The 14,974-nt window shown below is 44.8% G+C and overlaps 2 protein-coding genes across 13 annotated transcripts in view; both read left to right on the forward strand.

The window, feature by feature from the left end:
• Window positions 1-14,974, forward strand: part of TRAPPC10 (trafficking protein particle complex 10) — a 507,189-nt gene that overhangs the window by 199,321 nt on the left and 292,894 nt on the right. For all 12 annotated transcript variants that reach the window (XM_033941690.1, XM_033941689.1, XM_033941691.1 and 9 more), the window contains one exon: window positions 13,873-14,120. In XM_033941690.1, coding sequence (XP_033797581.1) covers window positions 13,873-14,120 — 248 coding nt within the window. The remainder of the gene's footprint in view (window positions 1-13,872; window positions 14,121-14,974) is intronic.
• LOC117359256 lies at window positions 4,530-13,614 on the forward strand. The gene is made up of 2 exons (XM_033941703.1): window positions 4,530-4,644; window positions 7,993-13,614. Exon 2 carries the CDS (start codon window positions 10,563-10,565, stop codon window positions 11,511-11,513), a length of 951 nt encoding a protein of 316 aa, XP_033797594.1. The 5' UTR covers window positions 4,530-4,644; window positions 7,993-10,562; the 3' UTR covers window positions 11,514-13,614.

Below are 14,974 nucleotides of genomic sequence, written 5' to 3' on the forward strand. Positions count from 1 at the left end.
GATTTGATTTGATTTCTTATATACCGCTATACCGTGAGGTTCAAAGCGGTTTACAATGAAGATAGATTAAAGATACATTAAAATAAAATAAATAAAAATGGTACTTTGGATTTCCCTAGCTGTCCCGAAGGCTCACAATCTAGCTAAAGTACCTGAGAAAACAATAAATAAAAATAAAATAAATGAAATAAAGTAAATAAAGTAAATTCCAGTCAGACAATAGGATCTGATGTTAGAACTTCATAAAGACGATATGCCAAGGAGCGAAAGCTGGTTTGCTCCTTGAGCCCTGACGTATGCAGCCAAGCCAACACACAATATTTCAGCCATGAGGTAATATATATATACTAGTCTTTAAGCCCGTTACATTAACGGGTGCTAGAATAGATGTGTCTGTCTGTCTGTGTTTCTTTCTCTCTCTCCTTGGCCACTGTCTGTGTCCTTCTATCTTCCCCCCCTCCCCAAGCAAAACTGTCTGCCCCCAGCACACTCCTCCACCCAAAGCAGCCCCCTTTCCCTCTCCCTGACTGTCTATCCGTGGCCCCCTTCTGTATTCACCCCAGAGCAAAGCTGTTTGCCCCCAGCACAGACCTCCCCCAAAGCAGCCCCCTTTCCCTAACTGTCTCTCCATGGCCCCTTCTGTCTTCCCCCCACAACAAAGCTGTTTGTCCTCAGCACACTTCCCCCCCAAAGCAGCCCCCTTTTCCTCTCCCTGTCTCTCCATGGCCCCTTCTGTCTTCCCTTAGTGCCCCCAGTGCCACCTTCCATGTCCTTAATGTCCCATTCAATGTCCTTAGTGCCCTCAGTGCCTCCTTCCTATATCCTTAGTGCCCCCAGTGCCTCCTTCCCGTGTCCTTAGTGCCTTTTCCTATGTCCTTAGTGCCCCCAGTGCCTCCTTCCAATGCCCCCCCTCAATGCCTTTTAGACTTTGTTCCACCCACACCCTCCCCCCGAAGCCAGCCTGCCTGCCTCCCATCCCCCTGTGCAGTAGAACCTTTAATTCCTACCCCCCCCCCCCCCATTCTCCCATACAGTAGAATTCGGCATTTGCAGTATGTTTCTATCTACCCCCCCGCCCCCCCCCGCCCCCCCCGCCACTACCGCTGCCATGCAGCCGACCCCACTGACCCTCCCATCGTGAGACGAACACAAACCTCCGGCCTGCAGCAGCTCCACAGCACTCTACTGTCCTGATTTCCTCGGCAGTGAAAATCAAGACAGTAGAAGGCTGGAAGCAGAATGTTTAGAGTGCTGTGGAGCTGCTGCAGGCCGGAGGTTTGTGTTCATCTCGCGGTGGGAGGGTTGGATGGTAGGCTCAACCCGCCGGCCCCGGGGGTCCGCCCGCAGGCACGAATGGTAGCTGTGTAGATATCTCCTTGGGCAGCAAGGTTTGGACGTGCACCGCCACGTGCACGGGGCTCTCGTCGACCCGGGGCTTCGGCGCCATCGACGGAGGGAAAGAGGCGCGAGCCGCGCATTCAAGGAAAGCGCGCCTTCTTCATCTTGTTTCTTCGGCAGCCGCCCCCTCCCCCAACCTCTACCGGGCCCTCCAGTAGCTCACACTCCCACATCTGTGCCCTCCCAGCAGGGAATTTTGAAAGCAGCGGCGTGAGGTGGAGAGCAGGGAGGCTGTGGTGACGTAATACGCGCGCATGCGCACTCGTGCTGCCGCGACAGATCAGGGAACATGCGACGCGAGTGCGCATGCGCGCTTAGCTTTTTTTTTTTAAATTATTTATTTATAAATTTCAAATTTACAATTCAAGATAAATCTTGTACAGCTTAGCTTTTTATTATTATTGAGATATATATATATATGTGTTTGTGTGTATGTATGTATATATATATATATATATATATATATATATATGTATGTGTGTGTGTATATATATGCGTGTGTGTGTATATGTATGTGTGTGTGTGTTATAAACATATAACAAAGAAAATAGAGAGATCTTCCTCAATTCTACAGGAAATAATAATACATGGATCAAATGCCCATTACATAATTAACATAATTCAATCTACATTAGTCCACATTCTGAGAGAGAGACAATTCATATATCAGAAAGAATGAAAACAATACTTAATAATTTTAGTAGCGTTACATCTTCATACTATTTAAGGGTATCCTAATTTTCTTTACAGGTGTTGGAAACTTATTCCCTTTCCTTCGAGAAAAAATTGTAATTGAGAAGGCTCAAAAAATATATAGGAATTTTTATCCAGAAGGATCTTACATTTGCAAGGATATCTCAGTTTATATTTGGCCCCCAATGAAATTAGAAACTGTTTCATTTCAAGAAACCTTTTCTGCCTGGTTTGAGTTGCTTTTGAGACGTCTGAAAACATGCTGATCTTTCTGTCCAGAAAGTTCACCTCTTTCAGCCTAAAAATAGCCTAAGAAGTGCCTCTTTGTCTTGTTGAAAGACAAACGTCACCACAAGTGTAGCATGACAGATTACTTCTTCCCCTGAAGTTTCAAGGACTTCTGTTAAATTCAGGAGACTAGGAAGTTCAGGAGAGACAACTGGGGCTGAAGCTTTCTGTTTAGATACAAATTCTTTATCACCACAATCACATCCTTCTTCCTTTAAGTTTTTTGAATACATTCACCAACACTCATCAACACTAATTCAATAAGTTATAACCAACTTATAACTTACTTTTAAGCTGTTTGTGTGCATAGAGGCTGATGTAACCAAATGGCATCAATATACTTTAGTACGCCACACATGCACTTTAAATATTGCCTCAGATTTCAAAGACGCATTTAGATGACGCACTTTGTGTGTGCTTGATTTGAGGCCTGTTTTCAAGATTAATCTTTATTTCTCGTCATATCTTTTCTACTAACTTTTGAACTCTGATGTATCCCTCATTTTACCATTTACTGCCCCTAGTTTTTACTAAATCTCAAAGTAAACATTATTAACTACAAGCGCACTTTGACGTATATTTTATATGTTTTTGATCTTGCCTCAATTCACTAAAGAGCATTTAAATAACATAGATCAGGGCTCAGGAACCTTTTTGGCTGAGAGAGCCATAAACACGACATATTTTAAAATGTAATTCCGTGAGAGCCATACAATATGTTTAAAACGAAATACAAGTAAATGTGTGCATTTTATGTAAAACCAACACTTTTAAAGTACAATAAATCTCTGAATTCTTTTTAATAATGTTGTTATGCTATTGCTAACCAATGATGAATAAAGTAGTTCTTACCATTAATGTGACTTCTAGTGCTGCCTGGTTTTGCTGATGGCTTTGTAGTCTGGTTGATACGTGGTGAGGTTAAGTTTCATGCAGGCGTTGAGACTTCCATCCGTTAAACGCGATCATAGGTTGGTCTTAATGTTCTTTAGATGTGAGAAAGATTGCTCACATGCATACATAGAACCAAACATTGTTAGTACAGCAATACTCACACGCTGCAGTGTGTGGTATGTGATGGGATGCGCGTTCCAAGTTTTGACAATCAGCTGGTCTGTGGGTTGAAGTTTTTTCATTTTTCACCACTTGTGTTTGCTTGCCAACTCTGCTTGCTGTTGTGCAAGCCTTTCCAAATCTTCATTCAGTGACTTGAACTTATTCACCCACATGTCTGAGGCCTTCAGGTCAGTAGCTTGGAGCTCAAAATGTCTGACGGAGATACCGGGGATGTAATTCAGGTCAGAGCTGTCCTCTGCACACTCGTGTGGATGGGTGATGAACTTAAAAAGACGAGCACGCTCACAAAATTCTCCAAAGCGCACTTTAAATGACTGCAGGTAATTAGATGTGAAGCCCGCTAGCTGCTGAAGATCAAGATGTTGAGCAGGGTCACTTGCTGTGCATGCATCTTTAAACTCTCCGTTTTTCAAAGTGTAGTAAATGACCTGTTTCAATGTCGGCGATGAAGAGTTCTAGCTTGTTTTCAAATGCAAACACTGCTTGTTGAAGGGATAAGACTGTATTTTCAATGCCTTGCATTTTCACATTGAGCTGGTTCAGATGTTCAGTCATATCCACGAGATAGTAGAACTTCAGGAGCCACTCAGTGTTAGCTAACTCAGGATGCTCGATGTATTTCATTTCAAGAAAAGTCCGGATTTCGCTCAGACAAGCCGCGGAACGGCTGAGCACCTTCCCTCTTGACAACCAACGCACATTGCTGTGCAGAAGCAGACCAGGATAATTATTCCCAACTTCATCCAGCAGTGTTTTAAACTGGCGATCATTTAAAGCTTGGGCAACAATAAAGTTGACCACCTGAATGACCAGCAACATCACCTCACCAAGCTGCTTGCCACACATCTGAGCACAAAGCGCCTCCTGATGTAGGATGCAGTGAAAACTTAGGATAGGTCTCTTTTCATGTTCACGAAGAAGCGCTACGAATCCTCTGTTTTTCCCCACTATGCACGGAGCACCATCAGTACACACCGAAATAAGTTTATCCATCGGTAGAATTTGTTCTTTAGCAAGTTCAGTGAAAGACTTAAATAAATCTTCCCATCTTGTTGTCCCTTCCTTTCATAGGCAAAACAGCAAGACTTTCCTCATGTAGTGTGTCACCGACAGCATACCTTGCAATCACGCTGAACTGGGATAAATGGCTTACATCTGTTGACTCATCCAAAGCGAGAGAAAAGAAAGGTGCTGCATTTATATCCTTCACTTGTGTTGCCTCATTTTGATTTGCCATCATGATGGTACGATTGTAAACAATTCTTGCCGACAGAGGCATGTCTTTTATTCGTTTGATTATCTTGTTTTTATCCGAAAAGTCGTCAAAAAGTTCATTGGCAACATCAAGCATGAATGTTTTAGCATATTCCCCATCTGTGAATGGCTTTCCATTTCTCACAATTGCTAAAGCACCAGCAAAGCTAGCCGAATTCCAGTCACCTTGTTGGGTCCAAACATGAAGTTGCTGCTGACTAGCTTGCACTCTGCACAGTAGCTTTTGATATGCTTTCTTCCTGCTGTCCCCCGCAGGATATTTCGATGCAAATGTAGTATGGCGTGTGTCGAAGTGCCGCTTTATATTTGACCGTTTCATCAATGCAATTTTATCATTGCATATTAGACATACAGCAGAACCTGCTCTCTCCACAAAGGCGAATTCCTCTGTCCATTCCTGCTGAAAAGTACGAACTCCTTATCTTTTTTTCTTTTAGCCATCTTCTTCAGTAAAAGGGTTTCTGCAATTAGCTAGCTGACTGAGGTACGGAGGATACCATCCCAAGTAGTGGTCTGTGGGGCAGGGCAGAGGTAATGAAGGCAGGGTAGCCAATTGCGGGTGTATCTGGTGGGATGGGAAGCCTGGGCCTCCATTTGGGGCTGCCTTTGAAGGACGATGCATTCATATAGTCATAGAGGGACACTGGGGAGATTAGGGGGGGTTCTGGAGAAATAACAAATGAAGTAGGCACACTCGCAACTTGTCCCCTTCACTGGTATAGCTTGCTGCGGTCCAGGCTAGAATCTGCAGCTGGGGGAGGTGCCACACTTTGCAGAGCGTTGGAAAATGACCGCCGCTGTCCCTGTCCAGGCTCAGATCCGATCTGGCTCTGTGTCGGCGGCTTCCGCTTCCAGGTGACCGACAGAATGTCCCCGATGGTCTGGGTAGGTCTGCTCGGGTGTCCTCTGCTGCAGTGCACGTCTTGGAGAACATTTTTCTCCGTTGCAGCAGAGGAGCTCGTAATGTGTGCGGCCGCTCTCCTTGGCTCCACCCCCAAAAGTCAGAGTGTCACGTTGGCAGTGAACCAGATGCAGCTATCAAAAGAACCACATCTTGCTCGTGAGCCATAGGTTCCTGACCCCTGACATAGATTATATGCGCTATTACATCTCCGCACACTTTAAAGGTTATTCTTCATTAACCATCTTTATTTTCTAAATTGATTTTATTTTAAACGCATTTTAATATGACCATTGATTTAATTTTTTTATTGACTATGAATTGCCTCTCTCATTGTCTTGTTACTTGTTCTCCTCCTTTAAAATGATTTAGAAAAAAGGTTTCCAATCTAAACAAACGTTTAGACCTTTTGGTGTGTTTGATTGTAATCTAACTTGATATCTCTCTTTGTAAAAGCTTCTTCTTCCTATTGCCACCTCTTATTAATCCCCACACTTGATCAATCGCTAAAATCTCAGTTCATTGCAAGAATGTTGTTTCTCTAAGCAATGTTCAACTAGAGGTTCAGTTACTTTTCTACACTTAAAGCTTGATCTATGTTCCACCATCAGCTTCTGCTTGCCCTGGATCGGTAGCATGGAATATTGCTACTCCTTGGGTTTTGACCAGGTACTAGTGACCTGGATTGGCCACTGTGAGAAAGGGCTACTGGGCTTGATGGACCATTGGTGGACTATTGATGGACTTATGTTCTTCTGAAAAGACTGTGTGGACATGTCTATGTATATTTTTTCATATGGACACAGAATGGCATATATAATATATTCTGAACCACAATTTAGATGATACTTGATCTCATAACTCTTTTGATCAACCACATTCTTGAATTCTTTAACTTGAAATGCTTCAGTACATACACTGCAGGATAAACATTTAAAGAAACCTTTTGGGAGGCTGGACTGATAGCCCTGTTCTCTCTTTGTTACTACTTGACTCAATATCTCCTTTAAATTCCTTGTGAAAAGGCTATTCTTAAATCAGTCTCAGCAAACATTGGATGTAACTTAACAATATCCCAATGTTTTTCAAAATATTGGCTACAGAATTATATTGACCATTGTATCTTAATACAAAAATACAATACATTGTATCTTAATACACATGTTGCAATGTCCTATTTCTTGGAAACTTCTTTCTTTGCATCCAAAAGCCATTCTCTGTTATATTTTACCCTTTTATAGGCTTTTTTAATTACTGCTTTTGGATAACCTCTAGTTGACAACTTTTGTTCAAAGATCTTTGCTTGATGTTTAAAATACCTCATATCTGAGCAATTACGTCTGATTCTCAAAAATTGTGAAAAGGGTAAACTGTCCTTTAGTCTTTTTGGATGGCAGCTGTTGTATTTCAAGGAAGTGTTCTTATCTGTGATGATCAGATCTAAAAAATGTATTTCTGTCTCAGAATATTCCATTACAAATTTTATATAATCGTCACAAGAGTTCAATCAAATCTCGAATGCTTTCAATTGCTTTTCCGTTCCTGTCCATAACATCAAAATGTCTATAAATCTCTTCTGTTTTAAATATATTGTACAAATGAGGAACAATCAATCCACATGACTTCAAACTTGGATATAAAAATGTTGGCTATAGATGGAGCAAATATGGCTCTCATGACCACTCCTGATATCTGAATGAAAAATTTGTTGTCATACATTTAAAAAAATGTCTTTCATTGCCAAACTTGTAAGTTGCATCAAAAAATCAGTTGGAATTAGATGTGGCCTTTCTCTCTCTTCCAATACTTGTTTAATACTGTCAATGCTTCATCCTAAAATGAAAGGAAAAACTTCCTGAGGAATATCTGATAACATCTTCAAGACATGTCCCAAATCTTTAATAAAGGATGCAGCCTTCAAGGCAGTGGGGTTCAAAAAATAATCCACAAAACATAAGGGATCTAATAATGAGCGTGCCAGACTTTAAGAATAAATGGGATACCCATGTGGGATCCCTACGAGGGTCAAGATAAGAAAATTGGGTCATTAGGGCATAGACAGGGGGTGGGTAAGCAGAGTGGGCAGACTTGGTGGGCTGTAGCCCTTTTCTGCCGTCATCTTCTATGTTTCTAATTGGGTGCCCTGGAAGATTATTCAAACTCTTATGAATCTTGGGCAATGTAAGAAAGACCGGTGTTATTGGAATTTCATTGTACAGTAATATAGAATTTGTTAATCATTAAATTACCAAATAATATGGGAGGTTCTTTATGGCAGTCTCTCTGGTAGAAGCATAAATATTCAGCACAAAAATTCACGCAGTATGAAAAACTTAATGGTATACAATATTTTTTTATAGATGCACAGCAGCCATTTGTGATCCCTTGAAGAAGCAAGCATCAGCAGCGAAACGGGTCCTGTCAGGACAAGGCTGTCTGTTGATATAAGATAAGTTGAGCTATACCATTTTTTATCATTTGTTTTGCATCTACAATTTGCACAAAAAAGAAAAGAAAATAACATTTTAAAAAAAACTAAAAAACTATATACAATATAGTAGAAGAGGTTTTTTAGGATCTATGATAGAGACTTGGAACCATTAAGTCTTAATTGATTTAACGGTTGAGAGCATCAAGCAGGTTTCCGAGATCCTTTTACTCTCCAATTAATCTTGGCTATATTGTGTGATAATGTGAGTTCTTGTACAATAAACTCTGGAATCTTCACCACAGGGTTTATGCATCCTCTCTAGCTTTGAGTTGCAGGTACTCTAAAACAAACTCTAGCCCCTCCCTAGATGGACATATCCTGTCACATGCCCTGGAATTCCAGTCTAAATCCTGCAACTTTGACTGTTGGTCTTGTCTCTTCTGCTCATTATTAATTTTACATTTCTAGTTTATTTAATTTGTCTTTTGGCGCAGGTTTTGCCCTTGTGCTGTGGATTCTCCCTTCGGGGACATCCTTCGGCGAGAGATTGCAGACCTTTGTATTTACATTGTCTGCTTTTGGTAGGGTTACCTGTTAGCAGACCTACAGTAAGCCCCCTGAACAGCCTGCAGGCCAGATCGAGTCTCCGGGATCGGAAGCCATTTCACCCTGGGTTCATCTGCTAAAGTGTCGAGTGCAGGCTGCGCGGTTCCGTGGTGGTATGCCAGGATCGGAATTGGATCGCATGTCTTCCCTAAATTTATTGTGAGGTCCTGGGAGTCACTATCTGGGATGACTGGGAAGGTGAGGCGGTCAGAAGATTTGGAATCTATTTTCATCAGCTCCTGAGGATACTGATATCTGCTTGCTCTGTGTTAGCTGGCTGCCATTGATTTCTATTGCAGCACATGTGTCTGTGTACCCACGAGTTTGGCGATTATTTTCCCCAGGAATTTGTGGATATGATGTATCAGGCTTTTATGCATCAAAGATCTAAGCCTGCTTCCACTCAGAATCCAGTGCAGCAGATGGGGTCTGCTTCTCCTCTGGATTGCAGCATATTACTCTGTTGCCTTTCTGGAACACCTGAGAGCAGACAGGCACTTCCCGCCATTGCTTCTGCTTCAATCTCTATACCTTTGCTGTCACATGTTCCTTTGATGGCGTTCGCTGATGTAGCCAACCTGGTGGATATTGATGACACCCAGGTCAGTGGGTATCGAGATCTTGGAGAGGATCTGACTGTTCGCAGGCTCTTTAAGGCAGCCTGTCTGACCTGATTTCAGAGTCCCTTTGGACCTTGAATTTAAATGCGGACCGTGCAGAACAGGCAGAATAAGTGATCAATGCCTGCTATCCACTTGCTTTCCAGATAATCTGGATTTGGCTCAGATACTCTTTGAGGTTTAGGAGTCCTTGGAGGGTCCTCTTAAGTGTGCCAGAGCCATGGCGCAATTGTATCCGATGGACCCGAAGTTCACCAAACGCCTGGCCCCACTGAAAGTGGATTTGGCTGTGGCACAGGTTACTAAGCGTACTTCCTTGCCCTCTGATGAAAGGGGTAGTCCTGAAAGATGTTCAGGACAGGAGGGTGGATTTTGTCATCGAGTGCCTTTTCGTTTCCACAGTGGCGGGGGTGAGAACTTCCGCGACCACCTCCTTTGTCGCCTGTGTGTGTTACACCAAGCTCCGCGAGGATCCAGAAGAAGTTGTCCTTAGGGATCTTGACTTCCTAGTCTTGGGGGTGACTTATTTAGCGGATTCTTTCTATGACGTGAAGGTTTTTGCTAAACTTGGAGCCTATTCGGTCTCAGCTCGGCTAATGCTGTGGATTCGCCTGGTCAAGTGATTCTTCTTCCAAGGCTACACTGAGCCGGTTACCCTTCAAGGGTTTCTTCTTGTTTAGCCAAGGTTTGGATGACCTCATGGCCAGTGTGCAGGACCGTAAGCCTAAGGTGCTTCCTGGGTCGAAACCTCGACCGGTGCTCAGATCTGGACGGCTGAATTTTTGTCCCTACAGGAGACCTCACCAATACTCCAGATCCCCGTCAACGGGCAAAGGTTCAAGTGCCATCCATACCTCGTTTTGGAGGTCAGGCATGCCAACAGTCTTCCACGAACTGTCCGCCTACCCAACCCAAGAGAAATTTCTGACGCTAGGCCTCTGGCTCCTCTTCCTTGGATTCGGGGATGCCTCTCGGCCTACCATATGGAGTGGCAGAGGGTGACTTCAGACCAGTGGGTCCTTGACGTGCTCAGAAAGGGTCTCTGCTTAGTTTTTCCAACCGCTGTCGGATTTCTTCCTGTCCTCACCAATGGGAAATCCGGAACGAGCCTGGTGCGTGCGGGCCACGGTTCAAAGATTGCTGGTAGAAGTGGTAGAAGTGGTAGAAGTGGTTCCAAACGAAGATTTGGGCTAAGGCAGATACTCGATTTACTTCATCATTCCAAAGAAAGGCTCTGAAGATTGGAGGCCTATTCTGGACCTGAAATCCATGAATGCCTTCCTCCAAGTTCCATGTTTCCAGATGGAAACGGTGCGTCAGTTCTGGTGGCAGTAGCGCCAGGGGAATTTGTGGCTTCTCTGGATCTCACGGAAGCATACTTCCACATTCCAATTTTTCAGGAGCACAGGAGGTTTCTACGATTTCATGTAGTGTACTCGGTCAGCACTTTCAATTTGCAGCTCTACCCTTCGGGCTGGCAACAGCACCACGATCCTTCGCAAAGATCATGGTGGTGGTGGCTACCCAACTGTGCTTGCAGGGCGTGCTAGTCCATCTATACCTAGATGACTGGCTGATCAGGGCCCCCTCAATGGAGGAGGGCCGCTGGGCGGTTCATCAGGTGGTGTATTTGCTGGAACATCTCGGCTGGGTGATCAACATGAAGAGCCATCTCAAACCAACACAGGAATTTGAATATCTGAGAGTTCGGTCCACACGGAAAAGAACAGATGTTTATGCCGGACTCCAGGACATTCAAGTTACAGAGTGCCATTCAGGCCCTGTTGCAGGTTCAGACACCAACGGCCTTGCAGTACCTGCAAGTCCTGGGTTTCATGGTTTTGATTATAGATGTGATTCCATGGGCCAGAGAGCAACTTCATCCTCTTCAGTTGTCTCTTCTGGCTCAATGGAACCCCCAGTGGAATTCGCTGGATGTGAAGCTGCCTTGGTTGGCGACAGCACACAGCAGCATGCAATGGTGGCTGAATCCTGTAACGCTGGACAGAGGGCAACCTCTAAGGGTACTGGATTGGGTGACCCTGACAATGGATTCAAGCCTGTCCAGTTGGGGGGCAGTTTGCAGAACTGTCCCAGTACAAGGCCGCTGGACGGCGCTGGAGAGCAGATGGTCCATCAGTCGCCTGGAACTTCAAGCGATCAGGCTGGCCTTATTGAGATTTCAATGGTGTCTCCATTGGAAGGCAGTATGGGTGTTTTCTGACAATGCGACAGCAGTAACTTATGTCAACCGTCAGGGAGGCACAAAGAGTCCTCTGCTGAGTGGAGGCTCAGCTGCTCTTTTCCTGGGCGGAAAGACATCTGGTGGTCTTGTCCGCAGCCCATGTGGCAGGCGTAGTCAACTTTCAGGCAGACTTTCTCAGTCATCAGATTCTGGACCCGGGAGAAAGATCCTTGTCCAGGATGATGTTCAAGGCCATCATTCAGCGTTGGGGTTATTCACCTTCGATCTGATGGCATCCGACTGGAACCGAAAGGCGGACAGATACTTCAGCTGACGCAGGGAGGTTGGCAGCAAGGGACAGGATGCTCTGGCCCAACCTTGGCCTTAGGGAGAATTTCTGTATGTTTTTCCTCTGTGGCTCATGATAGGGCACATTATGCACTGGGTGACTACTCATGTAGGTCTGGTGATCCTGGTGGCTCCAGACTTGCCCCGGAGGCCGTGGTACTCAGTTCTGATGTGATTGAGCAGGGACAGGGGGCTGCGGCATCAGAGGTTGCTCATGCAGGGCCCCATAGTGCTCTAAGATCTGGACCGCTTTGGTCTTAATGGTTTGGCTCTTGAGCGTGCGGCATTTACAGCTAGGGACTATTTTTCTGCAGTCATCACTATGCTACTTCAGAGTAAGCGGAAATCTACTGTGTCATCCTATGCCAAGGCCTGGTGGTGTTTCCAGGCTTGGTGTGAGAGCTCGGGTAGATCCCTCGGCTCCCTCCGTGGCTAATGTCCTAGACTTCCTACAGGCTTGTCTCAGGAAAGGTCTGGCAGTGTCTTCGCTCCGTGTTCAGATTGTGGGATTTTCATGTTTGGGTCCCGCTACTCTCAGGGGTTCTCTGGTGTCTCACCCGGACGTTGAAAGATTTTTGTGGGGGCGGGCAGGTTGAGACCTCCTTGTCCTACATGGAATTTGAGCTTGGTTCTCCACTCGCTGGCTCGTCCACCCTATGAACCCCTGGATCAGATCTCTCTGAACGATCTATCAAGACCATCTTCCTCGTGGCGGTCACTTCCGCACGTAGGGTTTCGGAGCTCCAAGCTCTTTCATGCAGAGACCCGTTTCCCTGTTTCACGGATTCTGCGGTTTGCTGGCAGATGGTGCTTTCCTTTCTCCCGAAAGTGCTTTCCGTTTTCCATGTCAATCAGGAAGTTCTGTTGTCCACCTTTGCTCCGTCAGTCTACAAGTCCAAGGACTGGGTGTTGCGGTCTCTGGATGTCCGGCATCTCCTTCTAAGATACCCGGAGGCCACCAATGACTTCTGTCTTTTGGATTATTGGTTTGTTCTGGCAGGTCCTGCTCGCAGGGGTCGGCCTGACATTTCCGTTGCTTATATATCAGCGGGAAGAAGCCTCCCCTTGGGGTGAAGGCTCATTCTACCAGAGGAATGGCTTCCTCTTGGGTCAAGTCGACCACTGTTTCTCCTGAGGAGATTTGTAGGGTGGCCACTTGGGCCTCGCTTCATACCTTTACCAAGTTTTACAGACTTGATGTGGCGGCTAAGCAAGATGCAGCTTTTGGGGCTACAGGTCTGGCGGCGGGCTCATCAGGCCCCCCCTGATGTATTGGGACTGCTTTGATATGTCCCTGTGGTGAAGATTTCCAGAGTTTCTTGTATAAGAATGAAAGATTAGGTTACTTACCTCTGCTAATCTTCTTTCTTGTAAATAGACTCTGGAATCTTCACACCTCCCCATCTATTCTGTCCAATTCTCATGCCTGCCAGTAACTGGTAAGTTGGATTTCTGTCTTGACCAGCCTAACTGAGAATCCATTCTGGTCCCTTCTATGTAAGGTTGGGGGGTTAGAGGGTCCTGGTATGGGGGCCCCGTCTGCACCCTCAGGCTGTGTCTACTTTCCAAAGTTGTAATATTTTTTGAAATTGTTCCTATTTACAGTTGTGCAAAGTTTGGCCTTTTGGCGCTAATTGTTGTGTGTTTGTTTCTCATGAGCAGAATTGACGTGTAGCAGGGAGTCCCCACACATCCCTCTCTTTCCTTTCTTGTGTTTCCTGTTTTTTTCTCAGGTCTACCTGGCTTGTGTACAGACTGGAATTTCAGGGCATGTGACCAGATATGTTCACCTAGGGAGGGGCTAGAGTTTGTTTTGGAGTACCTATAGCTCAAAGCTAGAAAAGATGCATAAACCCTATGGTGAAGATTAGCAGAGGTAAATAACCTAATCTTTCGATATACTTTGTATTTTTTAAGTGTTTCATTGATCTCACTATCCATCTTGCTGTACTAGTAATGGTGTTAACCACATTCTAATGAGAGGTTCACTTCAATATATAGTTGTTAGCACTGTAATCTTGGTAAATCTCTTGTGAATTATTCTGTTTAGATGGAGCCAATTGGTTATCCTCTTTCTGTCAGCCTGTGCGTAGCTGGGATGGCCTTATTTTGCGAAAGCCGATTGACATGGAGAAACGAGATCTAATTCAGAAACGAGAGGTCACACTTTTAGACTTGCGCAGTTACCTTTTTTCTCGTCAGTGCACACTACTCATCTTTCTGCAGAGGCCATGGGAGGTAGCGCATCGTGCTCTCCAGTTGCTGCATAACTGTGTGCAAGAGCTGAAACTTCTAGAGGTAAGGCTGCAACTTTTCCTTTCATTTCATAATTGCAAGCGACTGTTGTACATTTAATTAAAGAAAAATAAAATTTTCTTTAAAGAGATATATATAGATTTTTTTCGTTAATTAAAGAAAAAAAAAAAAAATATATATATATATATTTTTTTTTTCTTTAAATGTACTGCAGTCACTTGTGTATGTGTGTATGTTTGCTTTCTAACTGAAACTGTCCAAAGTGGTTTACAAGCTAATCTTCCTATGGGTAATCAATAAATACAATATACCGTTTATACTCTAATATAAGCCAAGATTTTTGGGCCCAAAAATGGGGGTCTCGACATATTCAGGTTAGTCCCCCCCCCCCCCGGACGTGTTGCAGGCCTCCGCTGAGCCTGCCGTAAGACCTGGTGGTCCAGTGGTGGGCCTGAACAGGAGGGATCCTTCCCATCTCTTGTCCCAGCCGACTATTACAACTTTTACTTCCCTCCCCTGTGTACCTTTAAAATCCCCGGTGGTCCAACGGTGAGCAGGAGTGGTCTGCCTGCACTCCTGCCCCATGCCAAGCTGCTAGTGAATGGCTGCTGTGAGTTCTTATGGCAGCTATTTACTAGTGGCTCTGAACGGGGTTGGAGCTCAGAAAGACCACTTCTACTTTGTTTTATTGCTGGACCACTGGGAATTTTAAAGGTATGTGGGGGAGGCGGGAGGGAGGTAAAAGTTGTAACAGTTGGCCGGGACATGAGACAAGAGGGATCCCTCCTGTCCAGGCCCACCACTGAACCACTAGGTCTTAAGGGAGGCCTGGTGGAGGCCTGCAAGACATCAGGAGGGAGGGAGAAGGGACAGGACATAAGGAAGGAGGAGGGACC

Source organism: Geotrypetes seraphini, chromosome 4, assembly GCF_902459505.1.
Source record: "Geotrypetes seraphini chromosome 4, aGeoSer1.1, whole genome shotgun sequence".
NCBI classification, from domain to species: domain Eukaryota; kingdom Metazoa; phylum Chordata; class Amphibia; order Gymnophiona; family Dermophiidae; genus Geotrypetes; species Geotrypetes seraphini.

What these genes read in the sequence shown, in the direction of transcription:
- LOC117359256 (XM_033941703.1), top strand. Translation starts at nt 10,563, where the DNA reads ATGCCTTCCTCCAAGTTCCATGTTTCCAGATGGAAACGGTGCGTCAGT.